Here is a 17,994-nt window from a genome sequence, read left to right as displayed (position 1 = left end):
GCATAATTCTTAGCCAGACAGCTCGGCATACACCTTTCTCGCTAACATATCGCCTGCCCTAGCTCATGTTGGTTCTTGATAATAGGCATGATAATAGGTACACGATAGAGCGGCACAAGTGGCTATGAAAAATCCTGCGTCGTCACGGCTAGGTCATCAGTGCGTAACATGTTGGCGTGCCGTTATCATCAAGCAATTCCAATTGCACTGGCCGTTCCCGCACTTATAAGCGTTCCTTGAATCCTGGTACATTACGGACTTAGTGAAGTTGACACCACAAACGTGCCAGGGCAGCACTGTCACGCTCCGGGATATACTCAGAGCCACGCGTTCGCTTACAATCGTCACATAGCCACACATTGACAATCACGACCCCCGCGGCCTTCTATGGCCGCGTACGCAGCACTGCTACCGAAAATCCAATGTAACTGCAGGGCCCAGGCAAGGCGCCAGCGTCTCGCAGCCCCACAACGGACGCAAAATAAACCGCAGCTGCAGGGCCTCTGTCGGCCTAAGGAAGTCTCCCATAACCACACGGAGAATCACTCGCGCGCCAACCTGTGATGATTCCCATCCGCTGCTCCCTTCAGCCACTCTTGGCGTCAGAATGAACGTCGTCGGGCTCGCCTCAAGCCAGCTGGGGAGCGGGGCCAAGACGTGCGGGCCCATGGTCGCGTCTGGCCGTCGTTCGGTCATAACTTGTACAATGAAGGACCCCGAGCCGCCGTTCGAAAGATCCAGATTGAAACTGCTGTTGGGTCTTAGCTCTAACCTTGACGCGGACACCTGCACCAGCTGTGTCTGCTGTCGTGCCAGCCCCACGCCTCCTTGCGGTGACAGGACAGCCTGGTGCACTGCGAGTGCGGAGGTAAGGCTGTGCCGCCGCTTTTGCTCCTGCGGGTATGGTGTACACACGGCCATGGTGCACACCCCGTGCGAAAATCCGGGAGCAGTGGAGGGGGCCGAAACTGGCACCGTGAGAGCTCCTGGCGTTGTGACGACACGGCATCACATAACTTGTCAAGCCTTTTCAGCACATGCACAGGTGCATACAGCGTGCTCCCTAATTTGGTTGTTGCTTTCATGTATCCAATACAAGAGCCATCCAAGACGGCAACCGCCGGTGAAAAGCGCCATTGAACCCGCAAACAGTGTGTGATTGACTCCGTTTCCAACTGACTTGTGGCCTCGCCACCCACCTGCTCGTAGCCCGGAAGCTGCACCTGCAGCAGCGCGAACACCGGCTTGTGGTCCGAATCGGTCACGTCCAGGACGCAGTTGTAATCGGCGGAGCTGTCGATGCCGACGACGACCTCCTCCTCAGCTACGTCTGCCACGCATTAGGCAGCGGTCAATGGGTTTGAGGGTTGGAGGTCAAGGACTGTGGACTAAGGCGAGTTAGGAAGCGCTGGCAAATCATCCGATGGCATAGACCTTCCCGACCAGCTTTCGCACCGGGAGCACAGGAAGCACATGCTGGCATGAGGGACGGTAAGGATAAGAACACCCGAACGCGATGCGGCAGGTGGGGGGACCTGCAGGAGGGCAGCAGCTGGGCGCAGCTGAACATGCGAATGCAGCAGCCAAGGAACGGGACATGTACACACACACCCAGTTAGGAATGTGAACGTGAGAGCAAGAACGGCCTCCCGCAGAAGCAGTGAATGGTTGGCCCGCAACGCCCGGCTCCCAATCCCGCCCCAATTTTAACAGCTTCAAATACGAGATGCTAATATGTAGGGTCTATGGCTATATAACAACGCCCTCCCACTCAGCCACCTTCACCCCCACGGCCCTCACCTAGGCTTCCCGCCCGCGAGCCGCGATAGAACACCCGGTCCGTCCAGGCCGGTACGCGCTGCTTCTCGCTCGAGTCGAATGGCAGCTCCAACCGGCCACGGGCGCCAGGCTCGGGCGACGGAATGACCCTGTGCGGGATGCCCTTATCGTACTTGTACGTCGGTACAAATACGGGGTGGCCCTGCGGTAGCGGCTCTCGTAGGCCGCGAAATATGACGCCCTTTTCCATCTCAATGCGGCACTGATCAAGCTGGAATAGATGCGGAAGCGCCCCGCTGCACGACCATTCGCACACCTCCGCGTACGTGCCCTTTATCCGGTAATTGAAATCGCCCGCCCACACGAGCAGCGCCGCGTCGGAAAGCCCAGGTCCGTGGCCGTCATCTTCAGCCTCCGAGGAACCAGCGCCGGCCGGGGCTGTGTTAGGGTTCACTGAGCCGTCGAAATCCGATTTTATGTCAACCTCGCTGACTTGGTGCAGCTGCTGCTGCTGCCGCAGCAGTTGCACCTGATTCGCTGATTTGCTGGTATTGTCAAAATGCAGCAGGCGAACAATCTTGTTGTAATTTTCGTTGCGCTCCTCCACGTGCTCCTGGTGCGCTGCGAAATGGGAGCAAACGAACATCACCCGGCGCCTGCAGCGGAACGCGTGGCCAATTGGCATAGCCGGGGACAAGAGCAGGGGGGAAAGGAGGGTCAGCAGAATGCCAGTTAAGGCGGTTCACGAGGTAATCCCACAACCATTCAAACAGCCTAAAAGTTGTCGTGTGTGAAGTCAGTTGCATTTCGGTCCTCATCCCTCCAGCCTGCGTTATTGGTCTGGAGGCGGTCTGCCAGGGCACATGACACTGAACCAGCAGCATGATCGATACGTCAATATCCTGATCGGCCAGTCCCGGTGACGCCAACCCTCCCGTTGCTTCCGTACCAACCCAGCGCTGCATTCCCTCCGGCGCGCGCTCCTCACCCTTCGTATCCATCTCGCCATCCCCGCCGCCTTTCCCCCTCCTGGCCCCTCTCCCGGCCACCCAGGCGCCGCACCTAAACACCGACATGGACACCGCCACGGCGCCCTTGTTGCCCCCCACTCCCATGACACCACAGGCTACGTTGGCCGTAGCCACCTCGCCCACGTGCTGCTGTAGCTCCGCCCGACAGAACACCACAATCACCAGCCCCGACATCTGCCGCAGCGCCACCCGTTCCCAGGAGCCGCCCGTGGCAGCCAGCAGGGCGGCCGCCAGCTCCGTGGACCACCATTGCGCGTTCTGGTTACCGCGCTCCTGAGAACGACACGACACGCACAGGACATACGGCATGAACTTCAGAGTCTAGTACAGATAACAGGCACACGTGCGCACACGTGTTGGCGGCTCATCATAACGTCCACCAACGGTAAGGTGCGACACAGACGAAGACGTTTTGCAGAGCAGAGAGGAAGGTGTGGGTTGTGTGGAATAGTTTCGTCAACCGCTCAGCGAGAGTGAAAACGGGAGGAAGTCTTGTGGCGAGGGAAAATGTGTGACGCTGCCGACCTGGAGCTGCCCCGCCTGTGTCGCCAATCCGTGAGCAGTGAGACGCCGCACGCTGACCAGGGCCTGTCGGGCCAATTGGGCACCTGTTCTGTCCGGCCAATGTTTCATCCCATCAAATCTAATATTCGTAAACTTCGGCTTTTGCTCTCCCCCGCGGTCTCGGCCTGGAGCGTACCAGCATGCTCTTGGACAGCAGGGTGACGGCCGCGTCCCAAGCCACACTGCTAGTGCCCACCTCCACCTCCTGGAAGGGAAGGGTAGGGGTGAAAATTCTAAGGGACCAAAACAGAGGAGCGCTCCAGCGGACAAGTTCCACACGCGTGGGGTGGCCAACTCCTGAGGTGCACCGAGGCATCAGGGGCTTTCCAACGGCGACGAGGAAACCCCCCTGAGGGCCTCTTACTGGCAAAGCGCCCGTGGCTCCTGAGGTGGGCCCTCGAATGACCCGAATGCTAATACAGCAGATTGCCGACCGGATTGCCTGTGCTAGGGCATTCCCCGCGTGGGGACGGGGCGGCCTAACATCTGCGGCTCGCAGGATTATCGACCACAGGGTTGTTGCGGAGACCAGGTAGGAGCGCACGTATGGTGGAGATGACGGCTCACCTGCAGCGAGATGGACACTATGTCCGCCTTGGCTGCGGGCTCCAGCCACTTGCGCAGCGACTGGGACGCAGGTCGTGTTTCGTTGACGTTCCATGTGGCCGCCAGGATGGTGAGCCGGTGAGGCTGCAGGCAGGGCAACAGCCCATTCTGCAAGCGGTGGGAGAGGAGGGGGCCCAGGAATGAGGAGGTGAGGCGGCTTGGGCGGCGCGCCGCGGCTCCAGCGCGGTGCCGGCTGGACGTAATGACGAGCGACTGGTAAGAGGCCCTGTCCTTTCCCGTCATGGTAAAATGTAGGTTAAGTGCTGGGGGGTGAGTGAGGTGCGTCTTCCGCAGCTTGCCCCGCCCTTGTCCCTGACAAAGTACCGCGGCAATCACTCGTGAGGTGCGAACACGGGGGCCGCCAAACAACTCAGGCGGACAGCTCCAGATCCCTGCCCCCCCACTGACTGCGCTAGCAATGGCTATTCCCCTATATACCCGCCGCACTGTTGTGCCCTACCCGCCACGCCAGCCGCTGTGCCTCTGGCGGCGCCACTGCCGGCCAGCCGCGCACACTTCCGTTCTCCGACAGGCTGTACACCAGCGCGCTGCCCCGGCCTGTGCTGCCCGTATCGTGCGCCAGCCTCACTACGGGGAAGTCGTGTGCCTTCCAGGATTGGCTGAGCTCCCCCGAGGCCGCGGAGGCGGTGCGGATCGCGCCGTCGCCGCACCCCAACCACAGCCGCGACCCCACCAGTATGGCGCTGTACAGCTCCACACGGCGCCCGTAGTCACGAGTCCATATCAACCTGCGTGACGTGGACGTGGGAGGGTGAAGATGATCGGTGCGGACCGGGTATGGAAGGGAAGATGGAGAGGGAAAGCACAAGCGGTTGGATTGAGAGCCATTCAGAGCTTGAGATGCGGTACGGTGTGGTGGGTTGTGGTGAGGTGGCCAGGGCCTGTACTTGCCCCTTCTCTCACGTCGCTTGAGACTTGAGGCTGCGGGGGCCTCGGCCTCATGTACGTGCTCTGTGGGTTGCGCGCCCGCAGGACAACGGAGCAACAAAGCACCGGTATCACGCTGCCACCGTATCACGCCCTAAGAAACCTGGGAAGGGTTCCCCCAGGCACTGGCACCGCCCGCCCTATCCCAACCACTCAACCCCCCCTCACCCACATCCCGTGTGAGACCCTCACCCACATGCCCCACTCGCTGTACTTCTCCAGCACTCCCCGCCGGTACGCCACATACACCGATTGGTCCAGACCAGGAATCAGCGCCACCACCTTGCCTCGGGACCCCGTGCCCGTGCCGTACAGCTCGTTGGCTGGCCCTGCCTCCGTGGCGGCGCCAACCCCTGTGCTCTCCTGAGGTGACCCCCCCCCCGGTAGGACATGGGAAAAGGGCCTCACAGCGCAAACATGGCAAGCTACGCAGGTCGGAGGCGGGGAATGGGAGAAGGGTGCGGGTACGCGGGAGGACTCGAGAGGGAAATAGGAGTAAATAGCTCCTGGCTGACTGACACGCAGCAGGTGCGGTATTCAGCAGCCATGTACAGCCCGCGAGGTGTCCGGTGCAGCGGCTGGATCCCTTCCGTCTGTTTCCGTCCCTAGTTCGCCCGTACTCCCCCAGCGCTGACCTCTTAAGAGGTGCCTCCTGTTGCACCATAACTCCCCACATCACACATGACGCCCGTTGCATTACCCCACCCGCCTCCTGCACTACCCCCATCGCCCTTGCCCCATCCTTCATCCATACAGGGACTCACCGTAAAGTTCTGGCGGATCTTCTTCCCCAGCTTTGCCGCCAGTTTGGCCGCCCCCGCCAGTCCCTTGATGACCTGCTGGCCCAGGTCCAGGTCCGGGTCCCCCGCCTCCGCCTCCTCAAAGGACTCCAGCAGCTGACGGGGAAGGAAGGGTCGAGTGATGAGCGCCGCCTCCAGACCCTGAGGCAACAGAGGCCGCGACGACGGTAAGCGGTAGTAGTAACGTGTAACAGTACGGGCAGCGACGGGGCTGCTGCAGGGCGAATATGAAGAGCGACATGCGAGTGACGGCCGCGGAGGGCGGAGGTGGAGCCGCGGGTTAGGAAAGTAGGGAAGGGACGAGCGACGCGCATGCACACCCGCACCCCCCGCCACACACACACACACACACCGGTGCACCTGGGAGACAACAGCTCAGCAGTGGAAGAGTCAAATGTGCCGCGTGAAACCCGTGGTGCTCCACCCCGACAGCGCAATCGCAGTAACCAGCCAGCGCGTGATCAGGTATAACAACGCGTAAGGTATAAAACAGCCACTTCTGTGCTCGGCTTGCCGCACGGACATCCGAGCCCCCCCTGCTATCAACCTGGCATAAGGGGTTGTGAGGGACGGGTAGAGAAAACAACCCTACCTTACCCAGCCCAATCCCCGTTGCCGCAAGACTATAGCCCCAGTGCCCGCCAGCCGCGACTCACCGTCCGAGGGTTAATCTCCAACTCACCGTCCGAGGGTTAATCTCCACCTGCTGTTGCGCCGCGCCGCTCTCCCTGTACAGTGCGCCTGTGTCACCCGCGTACACCCCCGCGCCCCCTGCCGCCGCCGCCGATGCCCCTCCCTGGCGGTTGGAGTCCTGCTGCAGCCCCGGCGTCAGTGCACCCAGGAACTCCCCGTCGTATGCGGCCCACAGCGCCATGCCGGTGCGGCCCGCGGACCACACCACGCGGCCACTGGGTCCCAGACATAACAGCCTAGCCTTGCTGTGGGGGCGTTGGGCGTTGGTGCGTGCGGCGGAGCCCATGGCTGGCTTGCAGCGCCGGCACTCGAACAGCTTGATGGGTGGTCGTGAGGCTGCACGGAATGTACCGCAGTAGAGGGGAGGACCTTATGGATCTGATAAGGACACGACGCGGAGGATGCAGCGGAGGATACAAGCATACACACATGGCTTGGAGACGGAGGTTCCTCCAAAGGAGATCTGCCAGCACAACCAGCCGCCACCGGGGGACAGGGCCCCGGACCCCGTGCCCTATCAAATGAACCCCCAATACCCCTAGGCCTCACCTCCTGCCTCCTACCCGCCCACTCCCTCCCTGCTCACCAGGCAGGCCCCCCTGGTACTGCCAGGCCCGGATGGTGCCCCCCGAGGAAGCGGTCCACAGATCCCCCCAGGGGGTCAGTGTCATGCTGGTGATCTTGCCACGGACGTGCGCCTGGTGGAGGTGGAAGACATGGCGGCATCAACCGGTGGGAGGAGCAGGAGAAAAAGGAAGGGGCCACCAGCAGCGGGCCATAAGGTTTTCAGCCTAGCGAGTGACGTCCGCCAAGCGAGGAGAAAGCTCTACACGCAGACCCAGGATACAGCCGTTACATGGCTAGCTGGGGGACGCCTTGCCCCACGCGTCGCACGGCGTATCGTCACGCCCCTCGTTGAGTCGCCCCTTGAAGCCCCCCCAGGCTTGGGCAGGCAGAGACATCACAGCCAAATGGCACCACCTCCCCAACGAGCCCGGCTAGCCTCCACTGATGTAGGCTTCAACCAGCCATACCCACCCATCTTGCACCCACCCACCCACCCACCCTCCAATGGTGCTCGTACACGGCCACTCTGCCGGGCTCCACGCTCCAACGCACCACACGGCCGTCCTTGTGGCCTGCGGGGGGGAAAGCCAGGGGACAATAAGAAGGGGGGAGAGGATGAGGGAGGAGGAGAGAGGCGGTCCTGTTGCCAAAGCACCTTGGGAGGACTTCAGCAGATCCGCAGAGGAGGACGACATTGGGCCGCAAGCTTCTCCGTTGGGAACCAGAAGGGGCCGACAAGGCCCCCAAGTTGCGGTGCAATCGGCACTTGCGTACCAAGGCACCGGGATGAGGAGCCCGTGGGGAAGCTGCTTGCCCTGCCACTTCACACCCTAACTCCCACCCTGAAGCTCTCAACCCCGCTTATCTCTCTCCGGGGAGAATCGCCACAGAGTATACCTCCCTCACGTGCCAGCTTAGTCGTCGTCCTCCTCCGCCTCCTCCTCCTCATCATCATTATCATAATGATCATAACGATCATCACAATGATTTGCTTCCTTCCGCTCCTCAAGCGGCACCACTAAGCCCCAACCGCCTATCCACCACCCGTTTCCCCCTCTCTCCCTCACCCGTCCACAGACTGCCGCTGACGTCATCCAGCAACATGCAACATGTTGGCTGCACGTCGGAAACCGGGGGCGCCAGCAGCACCGCCGCCGCAGGTGCCGAATCCGCGTCCTCTGTACAGCGGGGGGCCAGCATCACTGACCCCGTCCCCGACCCCACCGACATGGCGAAGCGCGGCCCCGACCCCGGCTGCAACCACCACTGCAAAGCGGCCACTCCCTCTGTGCCAGGGGCCGCGAACAGCAGCCCCATGCCCGAGACCAGGCGGCTGGGGCATGCGGCATCTTTGGGCTTCAGAGGTGGCAGCCGTACCTCTACACAGATCTGGTCCGGCGGCGGCTGGGCCGCCGACCTGGCCGATGCGGCGAATCGGTACGGCGAAGAGCTCGGAGCAGCAGCGGCGGAGGGAGGGTCATGTGACTGTGGGGGACCTGCTGCGCAGCCGTCGGCGTCGTCAAAAGCGGTCCAGGCATGTGTGTTGCTGTGCCGAAGGGGCACCACGGCGCGGTCGAGGGCAGGCTCCGCAGCGGACGGCAAGGCGACGGCCTCTTCGTACGATGGCGGTGGCGGCGGCTGTGCATCGGGCATACCCAAGGCTTCAGTGTACGGCGGCGGCGTCGGCAGGCAAGAAGTTGGGCCCATGAGAAGCGAAGAAGCGAGGTCGGTTCCCTTATCGGCAAGGGAGTATGGTGGCGGCGGGAGCGACGGCATCAGCGCCTCGGAACGCGACAAGTTTGGTTGGCCCTGAGATGATGGCGGTGATGGCTTGGCGGCCGGCGGGTGGAAGGAACTAAAGCTGGTTGTGTCAACGACGCCAAATCCCTGCACCAGCACAGCCTCGGGGACTGGTTGTGGGGCGGACAGCTGGGGAGCCCTTACTGCTAGTGGCTGCATGCTGGGGTCCAAGCCTGCTGGCGGCGACGGCGCAGCAGCCGTGGCTGCAGCAGGCACAGCCGGCACTGTGGCCGCCAGTGCAACCGCCCGGTGCGGAGGCGCTGCCGCTGCTGCAGCCGCTGGTGATTGCGGCTGCTGGCTGTAGAGCGCCGCAAAGGAAGGGAACATGGACTGTGGTGCTGCCGGTGCGGTTACCGCCGGAGCTGCGGGGCCCTGACCCGCCGCCAGGAGCCCATCGGCGGGTGGTCGCCGCAGCCCCAACCCCGCCCCACTCGCCGTCATTGCCGTGGCCCCGGTAACTGCTGCCTGGCCCGATACTGCCCCGGCCATCCCCGCACCCGCAGGCGCCACAGCTGCAAGACCCGGCGCGGCCGGTATTGCCCCCATCGGAACAGCCCCTGGCGCCGCGGGCGGTGAGACCGGAGAAACCGAAGAAGCCGAAGGCGGGGAGCCCTTGGAAGCTGCCATGGGCGGCGGCCTGGGCAGGGCGGGCTTTAAGGACAGGTCCGCGAAGGGGTCCAAGCTGCGGGCCGCCGCCGTGGCCCCAAGCGGGTTGACACTGGAGGCAAACGGGTTGCTGCTGCTGGATGGCAGCACTGCTGGTGGCGCAACATCCGACCCAAATGGGTTGGCGGCCGGCGGGCCAGCTGCCCCGCGGAGCGCTGACGTAGGCGGCCGTTGCAACCGGTGAATGAAGTTCCCTGATTCCGCCGAAGCGCCTGGCATTGGGAGCGCGGGTGGGCTGGTGCCGGGCCCTCCAACACCCGCACTGAGGCTAGGGCTTCTCACGTTGGCGGGTGCAGCGGCGAATGCAGGGCCGCCACCATGCAGAGCAGCAAAAGAAGGGAATGCTGCAGACGGCGAGGCAGAGGTCGGTGGCGCCTGTGGGGAGAGGTTTGCGGCGGGGATATCCGCCCGACCGTGAGGCCTGGGGAGTAATGGCGCCGCGCTGTTGACAGGCCCTGATGCTGGTGCTACTGCGGGACCTGGCGGTGGTGGTGCTGTTACCGTTGATGTTGCTGATGTCGTTGTTGTCATTGTTGTTGCTGTTGTTGTTTCCAGGGGGACGGCGAGGTGCTGGCTGAAAGTTGCCTGGGGAGCTGATGCGGGTGCGCCTGGTGTGGTGTAGTGCGTGGCCCAACTGGCTGAGGCGCTGGGAGGTGCACCGTTGGCAACGGCAGGGCAATCCGTTCCAAGACCAAACCCACTGCTGTCATCGTCGAAAGACACCCAACCCGTGGACGCGGCGAAACCTTGGGGCTGCATGGCGACTACTTGGGAGAAGAACGAAGGTACGGCCGTCTGGCCGAGTATGCCCAGGGGCTGCCATAATACAGCCAAGGGTAAGAGGCCATAAGGAGGAAAGTGAAAGGAGGGAAGGCAAAGGGAGAGAGTGACACACACATAACGTGGGCGGACAGGTGGGGTTGGCCCCCTGGCGGCAAGTGTGTCCAGGGACCCGTGCCCAACTTGCCGACCTGTGTTTCACCAAGAAGCTGCAGCTCCTCTCCCGATAGTCAGGAATGTTAATAATTTACGCGTTTCCAGTTAAAGCCTGGGCGCCCAGAACGCCAGCCGAGCTCTCCCATGCAACTATGCAACCATGCAAAAAGACTCTTTATCACCTCTGCATTAAATAAAATGACTATCCTGGTAGGATAAGGTAAAGAGCACTATAGATTCCCCTATGCCAGCTGCAAATCTCTACAATCAGAAGCAAGCGCCGAGTGTTTATCGCTCAGAAGATGTTCCGCCTCCTCATGTGTGACACAGCTTATAACAACCATGCTCGCGGCACCGGATATTTGCAGGTCCTCCCATTTCCTGGTAAGGTACGACAAAACTGTCTTTGAGAATGCGTAAGACGAGCACCTTTCCTTCACACCAATCCCCTACAAGGCATGCATAGTCGTTTGGTACCTAAAAGAGTCAGGAAGAAACTTTTTATGCCGGGACAAAGGTGTAAGCTAGGTGACCATGCCCGGAGAAATTGCCCGGATAGTGCCGTGCCATGAACCTGGGGTGTATTATGTCGGCAAAGATACATGGCAGGTGGGCATGGCTTCCTGCCACTCCGGCCTGGTCCCGCTGACGTCGGAAGCTCACGGTCGAAGCAACCATCCGGCCAGGTTGGCGCTCGCTATGATCTTCAAAAGGTTCTTGGGACGGGATCATTTTCTGCGGTATGTCTAGCTCACGACAACCTTGAAGGCGACAAGGTGCGATAAGCCGCTGGTCCAACTGTTAATTATTGGGATGTGCCAATTGCTAGTGAAGGCGACATCTTGTAAGGCATTCTCCCGAGATATCTGGGCTCGGTGCTCGGTCTCAGTGTGTGGACCCGCCTTCTAGCTTCGCGGCTGAAGGTCTTCCGCCATGCAACACGTTGATAGAAGTGCGGACAGCCGGAAGCGTCTTCCTCCGTGGCCACCTTGAGGAGTTAAATTGACGGCAAATCATATAATAACTGGGGCAAAGCGTGCATATACTGTGAAGACGGTTGTGGATCCACATGCGGTCGATAGTGCCGCGCACCACCCGACACGGACAGATTTTGGATTCTGCTCACCTTGGACGAAGCCATCGGGTTTAATCATGCCTCCTTAGACGCCGGGCACGCAAGTCGGTGTTCATTGCATCGTATCACCCTGTCTTGGACGCCGCTGTTGAAATCACTTCAACGCTTCAGCTCTCCTCCGTCCCTCTGTTGGTGCCGATCTGTAGGTAGCGCTGAAGCGGGTGGGGGATGTATTTGCAAGCCTGGAGAACGCCAAGCGGGTGCTGCGGGAGGTGTGCATTATGCGCCGCCTGGAGGTAGGTGTCAGTGGCCCGCTCAGCTCAATTGCCTCCATTCTTTCTACTATGACCATGGCGTCCGATTGTGTCTCCCAGCCCGGCGTCATTGCCAATATAGCTGGCTGCTCCAGGGTTACCGCACAAGGTACTAAACCCCGGTCCTCCGCATGTCCACCATTCCTCACCGCCTGGGCCGCAGCACACCAACATCATTCGCTTGAGGGACGTCTTTCTGAAGCCTTCGCCCACGGGTGAGGATCAGTGGTAGCATTGGCGGTAAAGCTCCATCACAGCTTAAGTGCTACTTGTAAAGCTCCATCACAGCTTAAGTGCTACTTGGGACATTGGCGAGGTTGAGGCCCTCCGGGGCCCAAGGCTGGGTTGCAGCAGCGCACAAAGGGCCCCCTCCTTATGTTGCTGGACGGCGCTATGGGTGTGTAAGTGCGAGCATGGACTCAGCCCTCGCAATTGCTGCGAATGACTCATTAGTCCGGTGTGCCGCAAGCGGCCCTTTCCCGCTTAGCTCATGACCATATGCTTTCGCATTCAACGTGCAACCAATGAAAAAAGATTCACAGACATGGCAGCTGGAAGGAGCAGTTGCAAGCTCTGGGATTGCTTTTAGGCGCCAGCCAGCGACCACGGCACGTGCTGTGAAGTGCAGTCGTGCCGCTGTTGCTACTTCAAGCAGAAACAAAGGAGCCCCTTTCCCCGTCCGCTTTTCTGCCTGGTACACTGCTGCCAGGGAAGTACGTGTTCCGAGGTGGCCGCCTGGTGCCCACCAGCTATGACTGCTACATGGTGATGGAGTATTGTGACCAGGTGCGAGGGAACAGAAGGTGTGGAAGGAATGGGACGTGCTTGGGAGGCACGTGACATGTGTAATTGCTTGCGTGCTGTGCGCATGGACTGGCCGGTATTTCTCCGGAGCCGAGAGCGGCCAGGAGAGCTGGCCCATTAGCACTTTATGCGGTGCTCCTTACGCGCGGCCTTGTCCCGTATGGTGATCCCGCCGCAGGGCGACCTGTTCAACATGCGTGGTCAGCTGCCTGAGCACGAGGTGCGCAGCCTTATGTGGCAGCTGCTGAGTGCGCTCAGGTGGGTGCGCGCAGGCCTTTGGGCGGGGCCTGTGTAGGGACAGCTGAGTGGTGTCACAAGATTGCACACCGGCCAGGGCGGGGATGCCTTAGGCTGCTACCTTGCCATGCCTATGTCGCCAACCCACGAACCGAGGATAGCTAGGCGCACAGCCTCTTAGGGTGTAGCTCTCACAGCCCATGTCACACACACGGTACCGATGCCTTTTGCGGTGCTTTGGCAGGTACCTCCACGGGCTAAATGTATGGCATCGAGATATTAAGACGGGAAACCTGCTGTTGACGCTGCACGAGGGGCGACGGTTGCTTAAGGTACGGTTGGCTGGGATAGGGTTGATTTAGGATGCCTGCTGGCGTTCAGGCTGTTGGGCGGTTGCACTGTCCCAGTTTTGCAGAGAGGCAGGGCGGAAGCCGGAAGCACAGTCGCTGCCCTAACTCGGAGGTTGGAGCCTCGGTGTACTGTGCCCGCTGTGCGTGGAATGGGCGGCAGAGTGATGTTAGCGCGCAGTAGTCGAGGATAGTAACCTTTGCAGCGCGCCCTCCGTTCACTCGACGTTGCAGGTGGCTGACTTCGGGTCGGCTCGTTCGGCGAAGGACGCGAGCGATGCGGGACCGGCAGCACAACTGAACGGTCGTGATGAACGGTAAGGCTGCGGGCCTGCGGCTGAGCGGTTTGGTACTGAGTTTGTTGGTCCGCAAGGCCTGGCTGATGAAATATGTAAAGCAGCGTCAAGGTCGTCGTCTAGGTACACTATGAGACGATTGAGGCGATTGCGGGCAGCAAAGGAGTTGGTCAGAAACATTTAATACTGTCAGTGTTACGGTCATGAGCTAGTCGAATCACAACTTAAGAGTACGCGAAGGGGTATGCACCTAAATGTGCTTGCACATTACCTACCTATTTCTTGGAGACCGACCGTCCTCGCAAGACAAGCAGCACATAGCGCACGAAATCTGCATCATCGAAAGTCGGCGGTTCCCCGCATCGGAAGCGCAGGCTCTGGGCTCGAAACTCAAGACCTCTTGTTCCCTGTGCGCACACCCGCAGCGCTTTCGGAGCTCATATCCTGTGAGAAAGGAAAAGCGCCCGGCCACTTACGGGCCGTATTGAGATACCTCAAACATCCCAGAGGTATAGGAGTGTTGATCACTCTCCAATACCGATGTTGTTGACCAGCTCTCCGACACCGTGTTGTGTCGGTGTTTGCATCCTGGGCCCCCTAGTGGCAGCCAGTCCCCGATTGCCAACCACCCATGAGCACGCGGCCCTCACGGCCGTGCATTGATACGGAACGTAAGGTTGCATTGACGGATTGCAATGGGGACTGCAACTGTAGTGCGGTGGTTATGGCTGCTTCCGGTTGCCGCTGCGCTCCTCGGTCCCCGCAAGTTAGCTCCCCGCCTATTACAGTTATGTTGGCCAGTGCGCTGCATCTTGTTTTTCCTGCTAACGTCCAGCCGAACACGCCTCCTAGCCCCTAGTGCATGGGCTCAGGGCTCAGTTGCTGTGAGAATGGAATCCTCTTACTCTGTCGCCTCTCTGTCACGCGCTCTTTCCCCACGCCTGCTTACTGCTTAACTGTCGCCCCAGCGGGACATCCAGTATGGAGCTGCCGTTACCTCTGGGGGGCTTTGACGGCATGGATGTTGAAAATGACATCTCAAGCTCCCCGCTGGGCCATATCGCCTCCGCCCCAGTTGGCCGCCGCGGCGGTGGTGACAGCAGCTGCGACGCCGGCGGCGAGGATGAGCGCTGCACCTCCGCTGGTGGCCGGCCACCCCGGTCCACGGCGGGTGCCGTGGGTTGCCACTCCACGGCCGGCGGGCTGGTGGCGGTGCCGGCGGCTGACGGTGGCTACCAGCCCCCTCTGACATCGCTGGTATGCACGCCATGTTACCGGGCCCCGGAGGTGGTGATGAGTCGAGGCGGCTACAGCAGCGCGATTGACATGTGGTCAGCGGGCTGTGTATTCGGGGAGCTGCTGCAGCGGGCCGCGTACCTTGGCAAGGCGTCGACACCGCACCTGCAGGTCGGGAAGGGTAAAAGGGGGCTTGGAAAGGTTGGCATGGCGAAAGAGTTAGGGTTGGCGCAAGGCAGGTCAGGGATGCGGAAAGTCAAAGACTGGTGGGGTACAAGACATAGGGCAGCTTGCCCGGGCGCATCAGGTTTTCTCACTCCTCGTGGGTGCGTTGATTTACCAACTTGGCAAACAAACGGAGGAGCGATGAAGAGGTCCATGTGTCCTTTCCTAGTGCGCAGGTGTGCAGGACACACGTTGATATGATGCCCTATGTGCCACCATCTCGCAGGTCGCGCCAGTTTTCGCCATCACGGGCAAGCCGTTGACGCCCCATGCCGGCCAGCGCTACGGTGCCGCGGAGCCGGGCGGCAGCGCATCTGCCTATGCCGAGCTGTCGGCGCTGTTCGCCGTGATCGGCAGCCCCGCCTGGGCTTGCATTGAAGCGGTGCCCAATGAGGCCTGGCGCCGCTACCTCTACCACATCCCCGGCAGGTGAGGCTGCTCCTCTGGAGGTCGCTGTCGTCGCTGCTGCAGCCAGCACCAGCATATGCATCGTTCTTGCCTGTACGTCTTCCCTGCACAACCCTCTGGTTACATTGGCTTATCCCCTAGTAATACGGTAAAGCCATACGTACTGCGTCCGGCTATATCTTTCCCGTTTCCGCCAGGGCCCCCACGCTCTACCGGCGCTTCAGCCAGGCAGGGGAGGTGGCAGTGGACTTACTGGCACGGCTGTTGCAGTTTGATCCGAGGCGGCGGGCCAGTGCAGAGGAGGCCATGGCGCACGAGTACTTTGCCATGTTGCATATGGAGGTGCAGTTGGCAGGTGGGGCAGGAGGGCTCTAGGCGTGCTGCTAAATGGGGGCTGGTGCGGTGAGCGAGACCGTGATCATGCTGCCACAACCCGCAAAGGTGTTTTACAGGTCCGGGCTTTCCGAAGCACCGAAACGGGTTTCCTTTGGTACGTCTTCCGGAGGCCTGTGCGTGCGCCCTGTATGTGGGTGTATGACGTGTTCGTCTGTGTTCCTCACCAAGTTGCGAGTCTCATCTCCGGGCCGGGCCGGACCAGGAACCGGGCTCTGAACGGTTACGTGAGCACTCTCTTTATTGCCTGCACAGCTGTCCAAGGATTTCCGCCATATCACATAACTATTACCAACCTCCATTGTCTGTCTGGTTCATGTCACACGCGTGGCCTTAACAAATCGCGCCTAATCCGTTTTGAACGCGATATTGTTTGGCCGTGCAGCCACCGGTCTGGCGCCTCTACAAATGTCCGGCCTAGGGCACGTCCGCAGCCAGCTGCACCGCAGGACAGCTTCGGGAGACGGCGACGAGGCGGCAAAAGCGGCACCGGCGAGCGCTCGCGGGACATCGGAGTCGTTGCTGGGATCGTCTCCGCTGCCAACATGGCCGCCGCGTCGTGGGCCATCGCGACGTGGCAGCGGCTCTGGAGGCTCAGGGCCGGACGTCGGCATGGAGCTCGAGGTGCAGAATGGCGCGGACAGCAGCAGGTCGGGCGTTGTGGCGGGCCGTGAGCGGGCACTGGGGTCAGCCATAGCCCTGCCCACAAGGCGCACCCTAAGCGCCCGGGTAGGGGTCTGTAGCTCGCTGCTCACCAAAAGGAAGCAGCTCGAGGATTCCCGGGAAGAGGAGTCTTCGGAACGCGAGGATGGACAGCAGCAGGGTTGGGCCCAGCAGCAGCAGGCAGTGCTAGCGGACGAGGGCGGGTCTCTTACGGACAAGAGCCCAATCAGGTTAGGTGGGCTGCAAGACAGCAGGGATTCCTGGCCCACCCCAGAAGGCCCTTCAAGAGCAGCACTTAGGAGATAGCGTTTTGATGGCCGCACAGCTCACACCAGAAGAAAAGCGGTGGCGTGCACCTACGTTTGTTGCGAGTCTGGAAACGGCTCAACCCCTAGTATGGCTCTGTTGTTGTCCTGCGTTGAGGTAGTCAGTCTTTTCCTCCCCATAGGAAAGAGCGTTTTAGTTTAATTACGTACGTGACCGCGTCGTGTCTCGGCAAGGAAGCGTCGTTGCCCTACGTGAGCGTGGCGGTAGGTGCTAATCCTGGCAGAGTCCCACCCTCGTTGCGCCCGGCACAGCTTCTGGCAAATTGACGAGCCGGCGCTCGCGCTGGCGGCTCTGGAAGCGGAGCTGGCGCGGCTGGTGCCGCCCGAAATGCCAGCCGCAGCTGCCACAGCGGGCTATGACAGCTCGAGGGCGGCCACAGCGTTGCAGACACCCGAGGCGCTGGCTTTCGTGGAGGATTGCAAGGAACGGCTGCGGGAGATGCTGGAGAGGGAGTGTGTGGAGCACGCTGCGCGGGCTGCTGCCCGGCGAGGAGCCGAGCCCGGGTTGCGGGGACCCCGGTCCTCCGGCGGCGGCTCGGCGGCCGTCGGCAGCGGCAGTGGTGGCAGCGTCCGGCGCAACCACTCGGACGGGCTGCTGGTGGGGCAGGACGGCCAGATCCTGGGCGGGGCGGCAGGAGCGGCCGCGCTACATGGTCATCTGCGCCCTGACCCCGGGCAGCAGCTTGATCCTTCCATTATAGGTGGGCGCGGAAAGATGTGGGGTGTCGTGCATATCTGTACAGAGTACCAGAACCCAGAACCCAGGTCAAGACGTCTTGACGCTGACAAATCTGAAGTGAAGCAGCTCGAGATCTTGCTGGCACCTAAGGTGCTATATAGCTGACGTGGCCATACAGCTAGGCTTGCCTACGTGTCACGTTCGGCTCCCGTGCTGTCTTGCGTGAGGTTAGCGGTGCTGAACCCCTGGTAGATTCCGCCGCTTGACCACCCTATTTCCTGTCTCCCACCAGGGTACGAGCGCATTCCATATCACGCCGATGCTGCCGCCGCCCGTCTGGAGCCGGAAAAGCACCTTTGGGCGGGCCGACACGGCGAGTGGACGCAGTCGTCCCTTGCCGAACAACGGCGGGAGGCGAGTACCGGCACCTGGGGAGTGACGCTGATGCCCCCGGGGCTCGATGCGGCTACGCCGGCTGGCAAGGCTTACATTGATGTGATGCGGTCGCAACATGCAAGATGATGGCTGTCTTTTGGCTCTTAGCAACTGCGAGCGCGTGGCACATTGTGCAGGTCATGGGAAGCAAATGCCGCCATTTGGG

General features: G+C 61.1%; 2 protein-coding genes across 2 annotated transcripts; one reads left to right on the top strand and one right to left on the bottom strand.

The window, feature by feature from the left end:
* Window positions 1–772: 772 nt before the first annotated feature.
* VOLCADRAFT_88385 (uncharacterized protein) lies at window positions 773–10,213 on the bottom strand (the record flags this gene model as incomplete). Its single annotated transcript, XM_002947909.1, has 15 exons — window positions 773–894; window positions 1,200–1,330; window positions 1,801–2,435; window positions 2,842–3,083; window positions 3,336–3,398; window positions 3,511–3,579; window positions 3,942–4,088; window positions 4,441–4,729; window positions 5,125–5,291; window positions 5,693–5,942; window positions 6,385–6,757; window positions 7,008–7,119; window positions 7,487–7,560; window positions 8,056–9,798; window positions 10,156–10,213. Coding segments are annotated over 15 exons (4,475 nt in total), but the record flags the coding sequence as incomplete, so codon positions are not given.
* Window positions 10,214–10,992: 779 nt separating this feature from the next.
* On the top strand, window positions 10,993–17,915 carry VOLCADRAFT_88384 (uncharacterized protein; the record flags this gene model as incomplete). The annotated part of the gene is made up of 14 exons (XM_002948059.1): window positions 10,993–11,166; window positions 11,672–11,761; window positions 11,943–11,994; window positions 12,489–12,565; window positions 12,762–12,841; window positions 13,065–13,152; window positions 13,402–13,484; window positions 13,889–13,909; window positions 14,432–14,870; window positions 15,151–15,353; window positions 15,530–15,687; window positions 16,111–16,618; window positions 16,967–17,415; window positions 17,686–17,915. 14 exons carry the CDS (start codon window positions 10,993–10,995, stop codon window positions 17,913–17,915), a joined length of 2,652 nt encoding a protein of 883 aa, XP_002948105.1.
* Window positions 17,916–17,994: the final 79 nt, after the last annotated feature.

This window comes from Volvox carteri (genome assembly GCF_000143455.1).
Source record: "Volvox carteri f. nagariensis unplaced genomic scaffold VOLCAscaffold_8, whole genome shotgun sequence".
NCBI classification, from domain to species: domain Eukaryota; kingdom Viridiplantae; phylum Chlorophyta; class Chlorophyceae; order Chlamydomonadales; family Volvocaceae; genus Volvox; species Volvox carteri.
Note: the sequence above shows the minus strand (reverse complement) of the source record. Positions and strands in the feature narration are given on the sequence as shown.